The sequence below is a fragment of the Oncorhynchus mykiss genome, chromosome 16 (assembly GCF_057628025.1).
Source record: "Oncorhynchus mykiss isolate SJ-2025 chromosome 16, ASM5762802v1, whole genome shotgun sequence".
Lineage (NCBI taxonomy): Eukaryota > Metazoa > Chordata > Actinopteri > Salmoniformes > Salmonidae > Oncorhynchus > Oncorhynchus mykiss.
This window is the reverse complement of record NC_143037.1, coordinates 71,788,671-71,802,198: the sequence shown is the minus strand read 5'-3', so window position 1 is coordinate 71,802,198 and position 13,528 is coordinate 71,788,671. Positions and strand designations below refer to the sequence as shown.

Sequence of the window (13,528 nt, the reverse complement as noted above, 5' to 3'; positions counted from 1 at the left end):
ACTAGATCCCCCTCTCACCCTCACCCCCTCTCTAATGCTGTCTTCCACCTCTCTACTGGCCCTCAGTAGGTCAGCACTAGTTCCCCCTCTCTACTGGTCCTCAGTAGGTCAGCACTAGTTCCCCCTCTCTACTGGTCCTCAGTAGGTCAGCACTAGTTCCCTCTCTCTCCCCCCCTCCTTCCTAATGTCTCCCCCCTCTCTACTGGTCCTCAGTAGGTCAGCACTAGTTCCCCCTCTCTACTGGTCCTCAGTAGGTCAGCACTAGTTCCCCCTCTCTACTGGTCCTCAGTAGGTCAGCACTAGATCCCCCTCTCACCCTCGCCCCCTCTCTCCTGCTGTCTTCCCCCTCTCTACTGGTCCTCAGTAGGTCAGCACTAGATTCCCCTCTCACCCTCACTAATGCTGTCTTCCACCTCTCTACTGGCCCTCAGTAGGTCAGCACTAGTTCCCTCTCTCTCCCTCCCTCCTTCCTAATGTCTTCCCCCTCTCTACTGGTCCTCAGTAGGTCAGCACTAGTTCCCCCTCTCTACTGGTCCTCAGTAGGTCAGCACTAGTTCCCCCTCTCTACTGGTCCTCAGTAGGTCAGCACTAGTTCCCCCTCTCTACTGGTCCTCAGTAGGTCAGCACTAGTTCCCTCTCTCTACTGGTCCTCAGTAGGTCAGCACTAGTTCCCTCTCCCTCCCTCCTTCCTAATGTCTTCCCCCTCTCTACTGGTCCTCAGTAGGTCAGCACCTAGATCCTCCTCACCCTCGCCCCCTCTCTCCTGCTGTCTTCCACCTCTCTACTGGTCCTCAGTAGGTCAGCACTAGTTCCCCCTCTCTCCCTCCCTGCTGTCTTCCACCTCTCTACTGGCCCTCAGTAGGTCAGCACTAGCTCCCCCTCTCTCCCTCCCTCGCCCCTCAGTAGCTCAGCACTAGTTCCCTCTCTCTCCCTCTCCCCTCAGTAGCTCAGCACTAGTTCCATCTCCCTCCCTCTCCCCTCAGTAGCTCAGCACTAGATCCATCTCCCTCCCTCTCCCCTCAGTAGCTCAGCACTAGTTCCATCTCCCTCCCTCTCCCCTCAGTAGCTCAGCACTAGTTCCCTCTCTCTCCCTCCCTCGCCCCTCAGTAGCTCAGCACTAGTTCCCTCTCTCCCTCCTCCCTTAGTAGCTCAGCACTAGTTCCCCCTCTCTCCCTCGCCCCTCAGTAGCTCAGCACTAGTTCCCTCTCTCTCCCTCGCCCCTCAGTAGCTCAGCACTAGTTCCCCCTCTCTCCCTCCCCCCTCAGTAGCTCAGCACTAGTTCCCCCTCTCTCCCTCCCCCCTCAGTAGCTCAGCACTAGTTCCCTCTCTCTCCCTCCCTCCTTCCCTCGCCCCTCAGTAGCTCACCACTAGTTCCCCCTCTCCGTCCCTCACCCCTAATGTTTTCTCCCTCTCCACTGGGCCTCAGTAGCTCAGCACTAGTTCCCTCTCTCTCCCTCACCCCTCAGTAGCTCAGCATTAGTTCCCTCTCTCTCCCTCCCCCCTCAGTAGCTCAGCACTAGTTCCCTCTCTCTCCCTCCCTCCTTCCCTCGCCCCTCACCACTAGTTCCCCCTCTCCCTCCCTCACCCCTAATGTTTTCTCCCTCTCCACTGGCCCTCAGTAGGTCAGCACTAGTTCCCTCTCTCCCCACTGGGCCTCAGTAGCTCAGCACTAGTTCCCTCTCTCGCTCTCCACTGGGCCTCAGTAGCTCAGCACTAGCTCCCTTTCTCCGTCCCTGGCGGGGCAGCCCAGCTAACTTCTGGCCCATGGCTCCAGTGTTGTGTATGGCCTACTGTCCAGTTTAATCTACCCAGCAGTGGTGATCAGAGGCTAGCCACATTCCACTCAATGAAGCCCCCTCTTCCAGCTCCCCATCCCCCATCTAGGGCCTCACTCTGCATTCTTCACTCTCTTCCGTTACGTCTCCCTGCCTCCATATCACGCCGTCTACTCGGTCACTCTTAAAACCCACAGTTATCATGCTTCAATGATTGCTTTACTGTGTGGGTAGAGAGTATCTCTTACTAAAACACTATGCAGTGCTGTTCGCTCTTTATGAGGCATGGTTACTAATTCTATTCGACCCTCATAAAAACACTTGTGCTTTTCACAACTGAAACTATGACGGTGATGACATCATTAGTTCAACAAAACACACCCACCCAGATTCCCTGAATAACGACTGGGTTCAATCAGTATGGAAATCTGGACAGTCTCATGCTACGAGGACAGGAGGTGAAGATACCGATTAAGATGATGTCATACCACAACGGAATTCTCTTTTGACAAACACCGTGTTCCACTTGTCCAACACACGTCCCCTGTACACCACACCATCCACGTGACAACTGATAAGCCTTAGCCACTGTATCTGAGAAGAGTGGAGTTGATGAGAACCGCTCTCGTTCTCTGGCTGACCACAATAAACATCATGTTACACTGACCTCAGCAGAACCCGTGTGCCTGTGGGGCATGGGGGAGGTATGGGAAAAGGCACAGTGCTCTCGTGCTCGTCCCATTCAGTACAACTAAACAAAAACAACGTGAATTTAGAGCAAACTGCACTGGGACCAGATGCAGCAAACTGGACTTTTCAAACAGCAACCAAGTTGTCATGCGAAGGAAAAACACAATGCATCATTTATAACCCTTGAAGTTCACACATCGAGTAAACCTCAAAACACAAAATGGTAAAACAAAAAAGTTTAAACTATTATTGTGTGTGTGTGTGTGTGTGTATTTCCCCCAGCAGGCTTTGCAGCTCCCATCAGCCCTAAACAATACCCATTAAGCCAATGGGCCTCTTCAGGGCTACCATGGTAACAGGTAAACAGGCGGGGGGGGGACTGGTGGCGCAGACATTGTGTTTGTGTCCAAATGATTTCAGTGTGACAAGCTATTGATAGAGAAATTACCTAGTGATTCTCTCTCTCACACACACACACACAAAGAAGACAAGCCAACACTGCCCAAGAATGCAGTCAAACACAGGGCTGGAATAATTACTGTATAATCATGTAATTGATAATTATGGAGGACGACCTTCTTGAAAATAAAATAAATAAACATGTATTTGGGACGGCTGTGCATTTGAGTGCGTTTCAGCGGTAACATGGACTATTTACAACATGAAACTTGACGCCTTTTGCTGAAACAAGCAAGGTGTTGTAGCAAATGATGCTGGTTGCCTGGGCAACCCCCCCCCCCCTCTTCCTGCATCAGCAGAACATGCAGTCAGGAGCAGAGGAGAAAACGGTGAATCTTAAAAATAAACTATATTAAATAAAATAAACTATATTAAATAAAAAATAAACTATATTAAATAATATAAACTCTTCAAATGATTATATTGGTGACCACAGTCATTTGGCTGACCAATAACTTGCATTCAAAATTCCATGACAGTCACAGCTCTAGTCAAACATTACCATCAGCAGTGACACCTATCTGGTCCAGAAACAATCTTTGCCACATCATGAAGCCCAGAGGAGTGGCACGTGTACACAAAGAACATGTTTCGTTCAGATTACGTGAATACCACTGCGTGTTTAGCATAAGTGCGTTGCCAACATATTAAGTCCATACACAGTCCACAGAAGATGTACAATATTCCACATCAACAGCTTATCGGTAAAGCATTCCACACAGCAATACCATGACAAGTGTAATTCTTCAAATCTGCCCATGGAGAAAGATCCCTTTAGGCCTACATCCACAGGGACAATGTCAGCCATGGCTGGAGGGGAAACATTCTTGCTAAACACATACAGCGTTCTTCACCTCTCAAACAAACGTATCAAATCTAGACACAAATCAGCAGAACACAACAGATGGGAGTAAAAGACAGGGACAACCTGCTTTTTCATGTTCTAAAAACATGCTTAGCCCAGAGGAAGAACCCTGATGGTCCATAACCCATTAGTACAAGGAGACACTATGTGAACCCACATCAAGACAAGTCCCTATGGCTAGGCAGTTCGCTCTAACTTCTCCCGACACTGTCGGGGAAAGGTAGTGGGTAACAATGTAAAGTGTGTGTGTGGTTGGGGGGGGGGGGGGGGCTGCAGCCACAGAGACCCAGCATGACGTTAGTGTCTAGCGTGTAATTGAAACCCAGGGCCTACACGGTGTTACACAGAGACCACTGTAATCCCCTCCTGACAAAGTGGCTTAGCATCTATAGGTCATACGGCACAGCAAGACAGCTTAGACTCACAGACAACAGCCCAGTGCCTTTGGATTCAACAGATGAATATTTAATAAGGAACGGGGCATTTGAGACTATTTAGCTATTCAAATCATTTCATGCCATTTTTTCAGATATTCCAGATACTCTAAAATAAATATTGTTATTGTCCGAATTAGTATAAAAATACTAATTCGGACAATAACAATCACGTATATATAATAAATAAATACTAATTCGGACAATAACAATCACGTATATATATATATAATAAATAAATACTAATTCGAACAATAACAATCACGTATATATATATATAATAAATAAATACTAATTCGGACAATAACAATCACGTATATATATATATAATAAATAAATACTAATTCGAACAATAACAATCACGTATATATATATATAATAAATAAATACTAATTCGGACAATAACAATCACGTATATATATATATAATAAATAAATACTAATTCGAACAATAACAATCACGTATATATATATATAATAAATAAATACTAATTCGGACAATAACAATCACGTATATATATATATAATAAATAAATACTAATTCGGACAATAACAATCACGTATATATATATATAATAAATAAATACTAATTCGAACAATAACAATCACGTATATATATATATAATAAATAAATACTAATTCGAACAATAACAATCACGTATATATATATATAATAAATAAATACTAATTCGAACAATAACAATCACGTATATATATATATAATAAATAAATACTAATTCGAACAATAACAATCACGTATATATATATATAATAAATAAATACTAATTCGAACAATAACAATCACGTATATATATATATATAATAAATAAATACTAATTCGGACAATAACAATCACGTATATATATATATAATAAATAAATACTAATTCGGACAATAACAATCACGTATATATATATATAATAAATAAATACTAATTCGGACAATAACAATCACGTATATATATATATAATAAATAAATACTAATTCGAACAATAACAATCACGTATATATATATATAATAAATAAATACTAATTCGAACAATAACAATCACGTATATATATATATATAATAAATAAATACTAATTCGGACAATAACAATCACGTATATATATATATAATAAATAAATACTAATTCGAACAATAACAATCACGTATATATATATATAATATAAAAATACTAATTCGAACAATAACAATCACGTATATATATATATAATATAAAAATACTAATTCGAACAATAACAATCACGTATATATATATATAATAAATAAATACTAATTCGAACAATAACAATCACGTATATATATATATAATAAATAAATACTAATTCGGACAATAACAATCACGTATATATATATATAATAAATAAATACTAATTCGAACAATAACAATCACGTATATATATATATAATAAATAAATACTAATTCGGACAATAACAATCACGTATATATATATATAATATAAAAATACTAATTCGAACAATAACAATCACGTATATATATATATAATAAATAAATACTAATTCGGACAATAACAATCACGTATATATATATATAATAAATAAATACTAATTCGGACAATAACAATCACGTATATATATATATAATAAATAAATACTAATTCGGACAATAACAATCACGTATATATATATATAATAAATAAATACTAATTCGGACAATAACAATCACGTATATATATATATAATAAATAAATACTAATTCGGACAATAACAATCACGTATATATATATATAATATAAAAATACTAATTCGAACAATAACAATCACGTATATATATATATAATAAATAAATACTAATTCGGACAATAACAATCACGTATATATATATATAATAAATAAATACTAATTCGAACAATAACAATCACGTATATATATATATAATATAAAAATACTAATTCGGACAATAACAATCACGTATATATATATATAATAAATAAATACTAATTCGAACAATAACAATCACGTATATATATATATAATAAATAAATACTAATTCGAACAATAACAATCACGTATATATATATATAATAAATAAATACTAATTCGAACAATAACAATCACGTATATATATATATAATATAAAAATACTAATTCGGACAATAACAATCACGTATATATATATATAATAAATAAATACTAATTCGAACAATAACAATCACGTATATATATATATAATAAATAAATACTAATTCGGACAATAACAATCACGTATATATATATATAATAAATAAATACTAATTCGAACAATAACAATCACGTATATATATATATAATAAATAAATACTAATTCGAACAATAACAATCACGTATATATATATATAATAAATAAATACTAATTCGGACAATAACAATCACGTATATATATATATAATAAATAAATACTAATTCGAACAATAACAATCACGTATATATATATATAATAAATAAATACTAATTCGGACAATAACAATCACGTATATATATATATAATAAATAAATACTAATTCGAACAATAACAATCACGTATATATATATATAATAAATAAATACTAATTCGAACAATAACAATCACGTATATATATATATAATATAAAAATACTAATTCGGACAATAACAATCACGTATATATATATATAATAAATAAATACTAATTCGAACAATAACAATCACGTATATATATATATAATAAATAAATACTAATTCGAACAATAACAATCACGTATATATATATATAATAAATAAATACTAATTCGGACAATAACAATCACGTATATATATATATAATAAATAAATACTAATTCGAACAATAACAATCACGTATATATATATATAATATAAAAATACTAATTCGAACAATAACAATCACGTATATATATATATAATAAATAAATACTAATTCGAACAATAACAATCACGTATATATATATATAATAAATAAATACTAATTCGGACAATAACAATCACGTATATATATATATAATAAATAAATACTAATTCGGACAATAACAATCACGTATATATATATATAATAAATAAATACTAATTCGGACAATAACAATCACGTATATATATATATAATAAATAAATACTAATTCGAACAATAACAATCACGTATATATATATATAATAAATAAATACTAATTCGGACAATAACAATCACGTATATATATATATAATAAATAAATACTAATTCGAACAATAACAATCACGTATATATATATATAATAAATAAATACTAATTCGAACAATAACAATCACGTATATATATATATAATAAATAAATACTAATTCGGACAATAACAATCACGTATATATATATATAATAAATAAATACTAATTCGGACAATAACAATCACGTATATATATATATAATAAATAAATACTAATTCGAACAATAACAATCACGTATATATATATATAATAAATAAATACTAATTCGGACAATAACAATCACGTATATATATATAATAAATAAATACTAATTCGAACAATAACAATCACGTATATATATATATAATAAATACTAATTCGAACAATAACAATCACGTATATATATATATAATAAATAAATACTAATTCGAACAATAACAATCACGTATATATATATATAATAAATAAATACTAATTCGAACAATAACAATCACGTATATATATATATAATAAATAAATACTAATTCGAACAATAACAATCACGTATATATATATATAATAAATAAATACTAATTCGGACAATAACAATCACGTATATATATATATAATAAATAAATACTAATTCGAACAATAACAATCACGTATATATATATATAATAAATAAATACTAATTCGGACAATAACAATCACGTATATATATATATAATAAATAAATACTAATTCGAACAATAACAATCACGTATATATATATATAATATAAAAATACTAATTCGAACAATAACAATCACGTATATATATATATAATAAATAAATATTGTTATTGTCCGAATTAGTATAAAAATACTAATTCGGACAATAACAATCACGTATATATATATATAATAAATAAATACTAATTCGAACAATAACAATCACGTATATATATATATAATAAATAAATACTAATTCGGACAATAACAATCACGTATATATATATATAATAAATAAATACTAATTCGGACAATAACAATCACGTATATATATATATAATAAATAAATACTAATTCGAACAATAACAATCACGTATATATATATATAATATAAAAATACTAATTCGGACAATAACAATCACGTATATATATATATAATATAAAAATACTAATTCGAACAATAACAATCACGTATATATATATATAATAAATAAATACTAATTCGAACAATAACAATCACGTATATATATATATAATAAATAAATACTAATTCGAACAATAACAATCACGTATATATATATATAATAAATAAATACTAATTCGGACAATAACAATCACGTATATATATATATAATAAATAAATACTAATTCGGACAATAACAATCACGTATATATATATATAATAAATAAATACTAATTCGGACAATAACAATCACGTATATATATATATAATAAATAAATACTAATTCGAACAATAACAATCACGTATATATATATATAATAAATAAATACTAATTCGGACAATAACAATCACGTATATATATATATAATATAAAAATACTAATTCGGACAATAACAATCACGTATATATATATATAATAAATAAATACTAATTCGAACAATAACAATCACGTATATATATATATAATAAATAAATACTAATTCGAACAATAACAATATTTATTTTAAAGTATCTGGAATATCTGAAAAAAATGGCATACATGTTATTTGACCAAGTCTAAAAAAATAAGCATAGATTGGTCACTTCTTTTCTAATTTGGCACACAAACTAGAGGCTGTGACGTGAGTAACTTGGTCAAAAATAATGGCAACAATTGGGCTACAGGGGCCGCTGTTATAAGCCGTCTCAATTAAACCCTCATATCTGTCCGCTTCAAAATAACACCAAATTATAGGCATACAGGCCGATGGTATAGCTCTTAATTTGAGAAAAGCTAAGGAATTTGTTAAGAGATGGCTATTTGTTATTATTGATAAATCAGGAAATTAGATTGTACGTGTCAAATTAAACCCTTTGTAAATTCACTCCACAATGGCCTATCAACGTTAAACTGTTTGGGGTCCTCGAAGACGTAACCATTGATATAAATGTGCAGAAATAGTGTGGCAGCGGCTCGACGCAACATTACAAAAGTTTGTTTTATTCAACTAAGAATTTCAAATGTTATGGTATATTCTTGTAGGTAAAAATCTCACATGGATGTGATTTAGACAAAGATTTTTCATTGTTAAAAATGGGTTTTCAATAACGAATACTTGAGTGAGTGATCTAATACCAATGTCCGTTTGGATGTCTGGATATTCCATTAGCCACGTCCATCCCTACACTCAATTATGACGACAACAACAAGACAACAAGACTACGAAGACGGAGTTCAACACCAACGCTAAAAACAGAAATGATCAACAACAAAAAAATGACTGAACGAGCACACACACACACACACACAACTAAGGCTAAAATCACTGCTCAACGACTATCAACTATGTCTAGGATGCTACAGTACCGCGGTGAGACAGCAGGCTAAATCGAATACTCCCCGTGCAGTCCGAACATGATCTAGGCAGTAGCTTGATATGTGTTCTGTAAATAGGCCTGTTGTCATACTGAAATAATCCAGAACGTATAGGCATTTACAATAGCAGAAGTCAATGACCATATCGAGTGTGGAACAGGACACTTGAAGGAAAAGAATGAAACCTCAGAGATAGTTTAGGAAATGGGGGAAAGACTGGAATCACACACACCTAGAATATTCCATGTGACTGAAAGCTGGTATAAATTTTTTTTAAAAACAAGCTAACTCACCTGAACAAGGAACACCTGTGTAACTAAGCAATTAAGAAATCCACTACAATCACCTTGACCTCCATCAGCAGTGGGGGTGAATTTATAATGGAAAATTAATGCGTTTGTGCAACACATGTTAATGCATTGAAACGTGTCATATCGCATCAATTCGTTCTCTAATCAAACCGAAACGTGTGAAACTAAAACATATCGTTCCTGTCTGGTATCAGGGCCATTTGAACGCAACAATTTCAAAAAGATTTTACTCAGTTACAGTTCATTAAAGGAAAAAAAAAAAAAATCGGTCAACTGAAATAAATTCCTTAGGCCCTAATCTATGGATTTCACCTGACTGGGAACACAGATGCATGTGTTGGACACAGACAGCTTTATAAAAATAAAAAATAAAATAAAAAAAATACAATGAAAAAAAGCTGTGTGAAGTTGCTGGATATTGGCAGGAACTGGAACACGGTTTCATACACGTAGAACCAGAGCATCCCAAACATGTTCAACAGGTGACATGTCTGGTCAGTATGCAGGCCATGGAAGAACTGGGACATTTTCAGCATGCAGGAATTGTGTACAGATCCTTGTGACACGGGGAGGTGTATTATCATGCTGGAACATGAGGTGATGACCGTGGATGAATGGCACGACAATGGGCCTCCGGATCTCGTCACGCGAGATCTCTCTGTGCATCGAAATGGCCATCGATTAAAATGTAAACGTATATTTGTTGTCCACCCCACCATGGGGCATTCTGTTCACAATGTTGACATCAGCGAACTGCTCACCTACACAACACCATACACTTTACATGTTGCGTTTATGTTATGTTATGTTATGTATCAGGGCCCATGTATCCTTCCTTACCTTTCAGGCTGACCACATTATCCATACGGAGGATTACTGCACTGTTGGCGCTAGAAACATAAGCATTTCCCTGCTAAATGTGTACTCAACCAATAAAAATGTATGTCGATATGTTGTACGACCTCTGTTCCATTAGCAACGTTGAAGATGTCATACTAATAATGGAGGGATAAAAATAAAACGTCCAAAATGTAACAAACTGCCCTGAGGCTAGGTTGTACCTTTCCTCTGCAGGAAGAGGCGAAGCACGGGGTCAGCCACGGAGATGGCTTTGCGGTAGTTGTCATCGTTGTTGATTGGCAGCAGGTCACCGTGGACGTCAGCATAGCCCACCAGCAGGTCCACGTTTGGAATCCGGTGCATGTGCTGTAGGAGCCTATAGAACTCATCAAACCGGCCCGGCTTGGACCGGTCCAGGGAGAACCGGCGGAATTCAGCCCCAAACTGACAGTCAGACAGACAGACAGACACAGACAGAGAGACAGAAATGTGACACACTTTGGATTGGAGGAATGATAATGACCTTGGTGTTTGTAGAAAGAATTTAGCAGGAAACAGTTAACAACAAACAAGAAAGACATTACACAGTGGTTGACATAGGCAAATTGCCTGTTTGTTTAAGCAGTAGGCCTCCTCTTCCAGAGCACACAGCTCTAAAGCAATTAACTCATGACTGCTGTGTGACGGAGCAGAGTTCACAAACCGGCAGGAGATTTTATTTGACCCCCTCAGCCACAAACAAGCCGGGCCAAGCCGGGCCGGTTTGAAAATTAAATTGTCAAAATTCATTGTCAATAAGACTAAAATCACAACGAAATCGGCCCAAAGTTATTTTAATTGAGGAAATCTGTTCCCACGCATAACTAGAGAAACAAACCATATGTGATCACATCCCCATGTATATTTGACTTTATTTAACTAGGCAAGTCAGTTAAGAACAAATTCTTATTTTCAATGACGGCCTAGGAACAGTGGATTAACTGCCTGTTCAGGAGCAGAACGACAGATTTGTACCTTGTCAGCTCGGGGATTTGAACTTGCAACCTTTCGGTTACTAGTCCAACGCTCTAACCACTAGGCTACCCTGCCGCCCCATGCAATCAAGGTTTGAATTGATTCTGTTTTTGTCAAGTACTATCTGTTTGGGCCTCTTGCGGTCAATTAGCAGTGTACAAATTATTCATAATTATGTTACTACGCCCCCCCCCCATCCATCTGCTCAAGAAAAAATGTGTCCGCAGCTGAATGTGTTTGGGAACTAGGGGTGTGCTGGTCAACTGTTTGTTCATCCGCAACCACCCGACTAGATGTGATAAAGTGAAAATCTGAGGCCTGCACCCAACCCTAACCCCAACCCTAACCCCAACCCTAACCCCAACCCGCGCTGTAGGCTACAGTCAAATACGGTGGAACCATTTTTTGACCGATATGTTTCTGCTTGTAATTTCCAACATTTCTGTAGGCTATTTGTTAGTCAACTTGTCTATAATTAGATCCATGCAGCTTCTCTTCGGTCATTATATGTTGCCCTAGAAGACAAAACAAACCATTGCTCAACAGAATAATGTAATTGAAGCATTCATTCTATCAATCTATCTAGTTTACATCAGTAAAGTTCTCTGTCATCTTTAGCAGAGCAAATAGGTTTAGGGACCGGGGAGAAAATACAATAACACAAAAAAAAGGGAAGATTTTCTGTACAAAAAAAGTCCAAATGACATCAGTTTGACCGGTTGCAAGGAAAAAGAAAGCTGTGAAAACGACCCAAAGTGTTTCTGATAAGATTTAAGCTCGGCTTCGATGCATATTTTGTGTGGTTGAAATGCTATCAGCATTTATGATGAAGACGGCCCCTCTACAGATGGTATGTAGCTGGGCATTGAGTTCTATCAAGAAAGAAGAAAGAAAATCATTTCTCCACTCCTGTTCCCAAGTCCAAATTTTGCCTACATTTAGTGTATCAAGAAATGCTTAATTGTGCAGGAGTTAATATTAAGGCTGTATGAGAGGTTATAGACCTACAGTCAGTGTCCAGATTTCCCGTTCCATTTAAACAGAAGGCTACATGGCCTTGACGTGCCATAGGCCTACTTCAAGTCCTGTCTTGTTACTGGCAAATATGTATAGTGCTTAACAATCATCATACATAACATAAAACCACCATCATCCTCTTTAACCATGTCACCTGACCTAACAATCATCACACAACACCAATATCATCCTCTTTAACCACGTCACCTGACCTAACAATCACCACACAACACCAATATCATCCTCTTTAACCAAGTCACCTGACCTAACATAACACCACTATCATCCTCTTTAACCACACCACCTGACCTTTACCAAACATGACCTCTCTGACCCTCCATTCTGTTTGTTTTCACTTCTCCTTCAGCAGCTTTTGTCTTATTGAATTAAACTTCGACAACGGCCTTTTTGCCTCCGTGGACGGACGTTAACCTTGCCTGCCCATTCCCAAAAATCATCATTTGGCG

General features: G+C 35.7%; 1 protein-coding gene across 1 annotated transcript in view; it reads right to left on the bottom strand.

The window, feature by feature from the left end:
* LOC110492634 (partitioning defective 6 homolog beta) overlaps window positions 1–13,528 on the bottom strand; it is a 34,672-nt gene that overhangs the window by 16,558 nt on the left and 4,586 nt on the right. The window contains exon 2 of the mRNA XM_021567059.3: window positions 11,252–11,474. Within this exon, the coding sequence (XP_021422734.2) occupies window positions 11,252–11,474 (223 nt within the window). The remainder of the gene's footprint in view (window positions 1–11,251; window positions 11,475–13,528) is intronic.